Below are 8,819 nucleotides of genomic sequence, written 5' to 3' on the forward strand. Positions count from 1 at the left end.
TCTGCTAATTTAACTGTTCATCACTTCACAACCCGCGACATCACCAAGAGGGGCATTAATAGTTGGTCACAAAACAGCTTTATAACTTTATTTCTGCTTCTTTGTGTGTTTTTGTTTTTTTTTTTTTTATCAAATTTTTGTATGTATTTCTTTCTTTTTGAGTTTGGGGTAAGAAAAACCCCAAAGTTTTATTTATTATGTTGTAATTGTTGCTCACTGATGATTTTTGTGCATCATTTCAAAATTTATATTCATTTTTGTTACACTTGACTTGTCATAATATCTTTGTTTTCGGACATTAATTTTTTCAATTTCAATCAGTCCGTAGAAGAAAAAAACAAAATCTTTTAGCGAAAATTTATCAAGTATATTTGCAAAGAAAAAAAATATATATATTACACTATCGTGCATTTCACATATATGTTGATTTACAACATGCCACTATCGTTTAAGCATATTTAAGAACAAAAAAAAACTTCTTCATTATTTAGCATAAAACTCATGCACTTGATTCACATTTTTTTCTTTTAATTTTTAATTGTATATATATTAATGATATAATTGAGAACGTTTCAAATTTAATGAAATTTTTTAATTATTCTTTCTTAGATTTTGAAAGAAACTTGACTTTTATTAGCACTTGATAAAAAAACCTTTAAATTTCGATCGTTAAGGAACAAACAGTAAAGTAAAAAGGGAATCATTACCGTGTCTGCTATGGCTTTTATATCTAACTCGCCTAACTGATAAATTTTCTATCACGTTAGTGATCCTGTTACCAAAGGTTGCTTTCGTTAATTTGCGTTAGCTGAACTTGTTTGGCTTGAGGGTAATAACCTCCAATAAAGCTGCTTTTTTTTTCTCATTTTCAATAAAGCAACAATTTGTCTTAGATATTACGAGTGGTTATTCGCACTTGGCAATACTATCCACTCTCACTAAGTCAAACTTTACTGGAGCTTTAGTGAAGTTCGCCTTGACTACATTGCACAAAACAAACGCGACTTGAACCTAAAAGCTTTACTTTTCGCCTTCTCTATTTACCACTTTTGCTTACTTCTATTTTTACTGACAGCATGCGCGCAATGCACGTTGTGAATTTAATAAACCGAAATTCTTTTAATGAGCAAGAGGAATACTATTGGTGGCGATATAATTACAACCCAAAAAAAAAATATAATTGAAGTACCCCTGGAAGCTATATGAAGTTCAAGGTATGTTAACGTCATTAATATTCACGTTGTTTTATTAACTAATCGTTTACTCCTACCCAGGTCTACATAACAAAGGGAAGACCCAGTCTCATAGCGTGTCTTCCTATTACGCAGTGTCCCGTCAGCACAGATACCGTAGTGCTGAGCAGGTTCCGTCTTAGTTGAAGTAGATGACTAGTTCTTTTCTTGTCTAAGTTCGGCCAAGTCAACCTAGAAATCTGACATTGAGGTTCGTCAGCCCAGTATTGCCTGGCTATGCTCAGATATTTTTGTATGATTGCCAGTTTAACTGTAGCAAGTGGAACGCCTATATCAGAGAGGTTAATGTTGGGAAGAAGAGCACCTGCCTTGGCTAGGTCGTCTGCCCTACAATTTCCTGTGATGCCCCTGTGACCAGGAACCCAAATAAGTTTGACCCTAACAAACCTAGCTAGATCATTTAGTGAAGCACGACAGTCTTGAGTTGTGATTGATGTGGCTGAGGTGCCAATCAGTGATCTGATGTCAGCTTGGCTATCAGAGAAAATTGAGATTGGTAAATCGGATGTACGATTGCTTAGAACCCATTTTACAGCTTGGTGAATTGCCATTATTTCAGCTTGAAAGACGCTACAGTGGTTTGGTAGTCGAAGCGCGATGCTGAGACCCAGTCTTTCAGAGAAAATGCCACAGCCGACTCGTTTATCTATTTTGGAGCCGTCCGTGTAAATGTCAACCGTTTGGAGAGGGATCACTCTTTCAAGGATTCAGTCCTCCCTGCTAGGTATAAGAGATTCGAACCCCCTGTTTAGGTCTGGGTAACAACACATATAGTCAATAGAGACGGGAGTTGGCAGATCCTGATACAGTATGATCGCGTGGCCTATATCAGTTCTTGACCAACAGGAGAGGGCGTTGAGCCTGGTTGCAACTATTTTGGCTTGCTGTTTTACCAGAAGCCGAGATGGCAGCCAATGAAGCATAGCGAAAAGAGCTTGCGTGGGGGTGGAGCGAAGAGCACCAGTGATTTGTAGTGCAGCTATCCTCCTAGTTTTGTCAACTAATTTGGTGTGGCACGCTTTTTCAGTTGCCTGCCACCAGAAAGCAGCCCTATACAGAAGAATTGGTTCGATAACAGCTGAACAGAGCCAGAGTATAATGCACGGTTTGAGCCCCCAACTGCGACCTATAGCTCTTCTACAGCAGTAGGTGGCGCATACGGCTTTGCGGGCTCTCTCAGCCAAGTTGTTTCCAGCTGAGTTTAGAGTCCAGAATAATACCCAGATATTTGACGTTCAAACTTAAATTTAGAGTAACGCCCTTTATCTTTGGTAAGGAAAATGTCGGTATTTTATATTTCCTGGTGAAGAGAATAACTTCTGTCTTTGCGAGGTTAATATCAAGACCGAATTCCCTACACCATTTTGTGACAATGAGGAGCGCAGAGTTAATAACATTGGATAAAACTTGGGGGAATTTGCCAGATGAGGCAATAGCAATGACGTCCGCATAAGCTATAACACTGCATCCGGATTGTTCCAAAAGTTTTACCATTGGGGCAGACATTGTTGAAAGTGCCCTCAATATCGAGACAAGTGGCAAGTGAGTATTCCCTGAGAGAGATGGAGTGGTCAATTTGCGAGATGAGTGCATGAAGCGCAGTATCGACAGACTTGCCTTTAGTATAAGCATGCTGTGATGGAGATAAGAGTGCTGGGTGTATCTTGTTCGTGATATGCAGATCAAGAACTCTCTCCAGTACTTTTAGAAGAAAAGAAGACAGACTGATTGGTCTATAGTCCTTGGCACTGCAGTGAGTTATTTTCCCTGCTTTGGGAATGAAAATTACTCGAGCCACTCTCCAGCAGCTTGGAACATACATAAGCTTGAGACAACTATTGTAAATGCTTAGGAGCCAGGAGAGGATTACGAATTCACCCTGTTGAATATCGGCGGGAATAATTCCGTCCGGACCTGGAGATTTATAAGGTTTAAAAATTTAGATAGCCCACTTGATTTGAGTGTTGGTAACTTGAAACGGTTTCGGATTGTTTAGAGGGGGCAAGCTGATTTGAGTTGTTAAATCAGCATCAGAGGCTATACTCCCTGGGAAGTGTGAGTCCAGAAGGGTGTCGAGAGTTTCCTTACTGGAGTTGGTCCATTGACCATTTGAGCCTGGATATAATCGAGTGTCTTATGGGTGGAATTGAGGATTATGCGCAGACGGCTAGACTCAGAGGAGGATTTAATGTTGCCACAGAAGTTTTTCCAAGCTGCACTTTTGAACCGCCTAATGGCGTATCTTTGCTTTCTTTCCTGTTGCTTTAGCATCATTAAAAAATTTTCTACAGGTACTAATAGCGTCTCTTCTAATTTTGCATTCCAACCAGTCTTCGGTTTGATGTTAACGATACCGATCCCTTTTATGTCAGTTGAATTATTGTTGGCAAGAGCTAATGTTTTACCACTTGTATTAGCGATTTCATGAAATTTCGCCTTTTCGGTACACATACACTTAGCAGAAAAACTTTGCGTACAGAAAGTAAATTTTGTTTCAACATATAAAAAATTACTAAATAAATAAATTTTTCAAATTAATTTTATTTCTTGTTTGCACTTTAATTCGTTATTTTTATTTTAAGCTAAAACTTATTTCTAATACATTACTAGAAAAATTATAATAATTAAAAATGTAAAAAATCAGCGCTATCGGCGGCAGAAAAAGTCTGCGTACAAAACATATAAAGCGGAATTCCCGAAGTTTTAACAGTACAACTTTGACGTGCTTTATATTTTACTGTACCAGTAAGTCATTATACACAATCCCTCGCACTTATTTTATAATTTAACGATTAAAAAGTAATTAAATTTATAATGGCAAATAAAGGAAAAGAAATTATTAACAGTGGGAGCAGTATTATTATTGATCTATGGAAAAAAAGGAAAATGTATTGCGAAATTGGTCAAATCGTTAAGCGGTCACATTCTTTTATCCAAAGGGTAGTGAACAGCTACAGCTAAACAGGATTATTGATCTCGAAGTTGCGATTTGGGCGTCCATCCAAGCTGTCAACAAGAGAAACTTCAGTGAAAATTCAGTGAAAGATAATCCTCGTCTAACTGGACTTCTGTTATAAAAATATATTGACCAGACATTCCAGAAGCAATTTCACGTGGATACTGTACACAAAATATTAATAAAATACCACTACCATGGCCGGTTTGCACGAAGCAAGCCGCTTATTTCCAAAGATATTAGAATGAAGCGTTTAGCTTTCGCAAGGCAGTATTTAAATAAGTCTCCAGAATTTTGGAAACGCATAATTTCTTCAGACGAAAGCAAATTTTGTCTCTTTAACATCAAAGGTCGAACGATTATATGGCTAATCCCGGGTACTGCCTCTAATAATGAAGATTTGTATCTAACAATAAAACATGGTAGTAGAGGAGTAATAGAGCGGGGTGTATGGCGAGTAATAGAGTAAGAAAAATGGAATTCATTGAGTCGATAAGGAATAAAGTTCATAATTTAAATGTTTTAAAAAGTAATTTAAAGAGCAGTGCCAAGAAGTTGGGGATACAGAATAATTACTTACTTCAACAAGATAACGACCCAAAGCACGCGACAGAAGTTGTAAAGTTTTGGTTGCTTTAAAATGTGCCCAAGCAAATCAAAACGTCATCATAATCGCCATATTTGAATCCTATAGAACATTTATAGGATTTACTAGAGCGTCGGGTACATGAATACAATATAACCTCCAAAAAAATGCTGAAGAACGTGAGCGACGCGGAATGGGGTAAAATAAGCAGCGATGAGACTGCGAAGCTGTCACTGAAACAACAAGTCACTGAAAATATAAAATCTTTTAAAAAATAATATATTTCGATGCTTTTTAAACTCTTGTACGCAGACTTTTTCTGCCACCGATAACTCGGATTTTTTACATTTTTAATTGTTATAATTTTTCTACTAATCTGTTAGAAATAATTTTTAGCTTAGAATGAAGATCACAAATTATAGTACTAATAAAAAATAAAACTGATTTAAAAAATTTATTTATTTAGTAATTTTTTACATGTTGAAACAAAATTTACTTTCTGTACGCAGAGTTTTTCTGCTAAGTGTATGTGTTGAGGGTTCTGAGTCGAGAGACCACTTATTATTTTTAAAACCCTCATTTATGTTTAGTACCTCTTCTGTGTTGTAAGCTGTGTCAATATGTCGTGCAGAGAATATCTTTTATAGAATGGAAACTCCGCCCACCTCGATCAAAACTAAGAGAAATTGCTTAAGAAAATTCATTTTTTATAACATTTTTGTCACACGTATTAAATAAGTGTGATTAAACCACATTTATGCCACTTTTACGCTCTTTCATGCTCTTTCAGGGCTGCTGCATAACTTTTTTTCAACTACTTACTGTATAAGTTTTTATTGAAGCAGATATACATATAAATACTCATAAATGAATATAAGCATACATTACATATAATTTGAATATTGTTAAATTAAATGGAATTATTTACAATAACTTATAATCATGCAAAAAATTTTTGTGATTGTAATTGAGTATGTTACACAATTATTTATACACTTTTCTTAGCTATTTATATATTTTTGATGTGCGAAAATAGTTCAGAAGGGTTTCATATAATATGTTGAAAGCAATTAAAATCTATTTTAGCTTGAAATTGAAAAAATATGTTTTGAAATTAAATTCAGTATAATATCATGTTAATAATGTTTTCCATTTAAATAGCTTTTTGTAGTTAAAATATTTGTAAATTGGGTATATAGTATAATGAAATTTAAAGTTATATGACATTAATATATACAATTTATATTCTATTGCATGCAGCATTAAATTCACATATCTATGCAAATAAATTGTGTACTGAAAAATAGAAATAATTAATTTTTATAATAGTAATTCAGTGTTAAGCATATCAAAAGTGATATTATAATTTATTTTACTTATTTTCAGAAATAAATAACTGAGTATATAGCATTGTTCACTTCAAGAAATATAATATTCCAAAATTTATTTAATATATATTGGATTTCGTTAGAAATTGTAGAAAATAATTTCAAAATTAAATAAATTTTTAAACAATCGCAATAAATACTAATTTTATTGCTTGCACGGCCACTCTATTATGGTGAATGCATTTTTAAAATAGAGCATTGCCTAAGAAATTTTCATTCTTATTAATTCGTAAAACGAATTTTATAGTCAGTACGCACGTGAGGGTGCGCACGCATGTCAACGAGCATGGTTCGATTTTTGCCTACAAAATTTCATTTTATGATTTCGTAAAACGAATTTTGTAGTCAGTACCGAATAGGTCGTTGATGCGCAGGGGTGTGCGCGCTCATCGTCAATTTTTAATAAACATTTTGTGTTAACTAATTAAATATTATAATTTGTTTTTATTTTATGTATTATTAGTTTTGGGGAAATTTTCTTAATACTTATTCAAAAAGTTGTGTTGTAAATTAATTACTTCATACTTTTTTGATGTTTTTAAAAAATTTATGTTTTTAAAAACATTTCAACATTCTTTTACTGCAAATAAATTCAAACAACATGAAATTAAATATTATAGTATTATTTTTTAGAGACACATCTAACACACACATTCGTTATCTTTTATGCATTTAATAAATATACACTTAACTCATTTATTTATATATAAATTTAATTTTTATTAAAAAATACACTTGATACAATTCATACAATACTCAAACGGTTATAGTTAGACAAATAAGTAAATATAGAATAAACATGTTTATAATAAACTTAATATTAAAAATGTAGCATCTTAAAATACTTAAATACAGTAGTTGTAAAACATATAAAAAAACAATAGTGATGGTATTTTTTATTATTATTTGCACAGTACTGAATATTAATACACGAATACGAATGCTTGCCAAAGAAATATTTTATATATCAAATATTTCACAGATTATAGTACAACGAATAATAACAATTGCATTCCTTCATCACCGGTTGCTGGAAATTTGTGTAACGTCTTGTAAGTGGCACAGCCTCTAACACAATGTCTCACCATCAACAAAACATTAATTTATTAATTATATGCACTAGTATTTTTAAAACATAATTATTATTATTTACTTACTTTATTATTGGGTTCGTGTTCTCAATGAACAGGGTATGGTCATGCGCAAAACATCAGCCTATGCCTTACCAAGACCATGGTGCGTGGTACTGTATCACACCCTTCTCGAGGTGAACCTGTTTGTAGTTGATAACTTCATTGACTCAACAGAACACTATGGATCTAGAGAGGAAAACTCAATAAAACCCGTGCCGATGAGATGAATGGCACTAAGTTAGTGTGTCTCTAAACGGAGACCTCCGGATAACTGGCGCCCTCCGGTTGTAACTTAGCCTTGTCCGGGTATAGCGGATCTCTGCCCGGATCGACTTTCCTTTCTCCGCAACTCGTGGGTTTAAAATATGGACCAAAAGAATAAAAATTTTAAAAAATCAAGCTCGGTTAAACCAAGCTCTTCTGGAACGACTAGTTCCAAGGTACCTACCGCAACTTCTAGCGGTAATAACAGGGTACCTCCTAATAAACCAGAAATCTCCACGCGTTCTGGCCCCTCCGCATGGTCGGGCTCTCCATCCAGGAGAATTTATAAAGAACGGCGAGCGGCGACTAGGCTGCTCGAGAGATATGGCAATGTCTCGGTTACGTCCGAGTCTCTTAAGGCTAGATTAGCCTGGGCCAAACGGGTCCTTGATACTTCTAAGGAAGTCAAAAAGGAACCTGTACCGAAGCGCCAGCGCTCATTAGATGAGTCAGCTTCGAAGCCGGATGGCAAAAAGGCAAAATTTCGTGGCAACGCCACCACTACTAAGTCCTTTAGCGACACGCTGAAGGGCTCCATCATAATGGCGGTCATTGATGAAAATGATCCAGATGGCACTATTAATCCTGAAAAATGGGATCAAATTGAGCGAAAGCTCCTTGACTTGTTCGTCGAAGTTCTTAAGGAATTTCCAGGTACAATTCCCAAATGTCGCGACGGTGGATGGTTTCAGGGCCATGTGAAATTAGTCGCCTGCGTTGATCAGCGTTCTGTTGATCTCTTTCGCATTGCCATCTCCAGAATGGGTGAGGTCTGGCCAGGCGCTAAGCTTAAAGTCGTTGCCAAGGAACAAATTCCTGGCCGACCTAGGGCGCGTTCCTGGATTCCAGCCGAACCATCCGACCCTCAGCGGATTCTGGAGCTAATTCGGGTGGGAAACCCTGATCTAAATACGTCCACGTGAAAGGTCACTAAGCTGGAAGAAGCCAAAGGCAAGTTTAGGTCGGTCAGTTTTGTGATCGACAAAGCCTCTATGGCCATTTTGGCGCGATCTGGTGGCGTATTAAATTACGGTTTTTTCCCCATAACTATGAGGGTCTACAAAAAAGATGAAGAGCAATCCTCGTCTGATGTACGAGAATCAGCGGCAATTTCTCAACACACTGCTGATCCCTTATCGAAAGTGGGCAATATCAAGCCTGCTTCCATGACCGAAGTGAGTCCGGTTATTCCATCTGAAGACTCACCTGTGTGCATGGACATTTCAGTGTCTGCTCCTT

At 35.9% G+C, this 8,819-nt stretch overlaps 1 protein-coding gene across 1 annotated transcript; it reads left to right on the forward strand.

The window, feature by feature from the left end:
- Positions 1–7,681: 7,681 nt before the first annotated feature.
- LOC119663686 lies at positions 7,682–8,503 on the forward strand. The gene has a single exon (XM_038073294.1). The coding sequence runs from the start codon at positions 7,682–7,684 to the stop codon at positions 8,501–8,503; it is 822 nt and encodes a 273-aa protein (XP_037929222.1).
- Positions 8,504–8,819: the final 316 nt, after the last annotated feature.

This window comes from Teleopsis dalmanni, unplaced genomic scaffold (assembly GCF_002237135.1).
Source record: "Teleopsis dalmanni isolate 2A unplaced genomic scaffold, ASM223713v2 unscaffolded_contig_0769, whole genome shotgun sequence".
In the NCBI taxonomy this organism is placed as follows: Eukaryota; Metazoa; Arthropoda; class Insecta; order Diptera; family Diopsidae; genus Teleopsis; species Teleopsis dalmanni.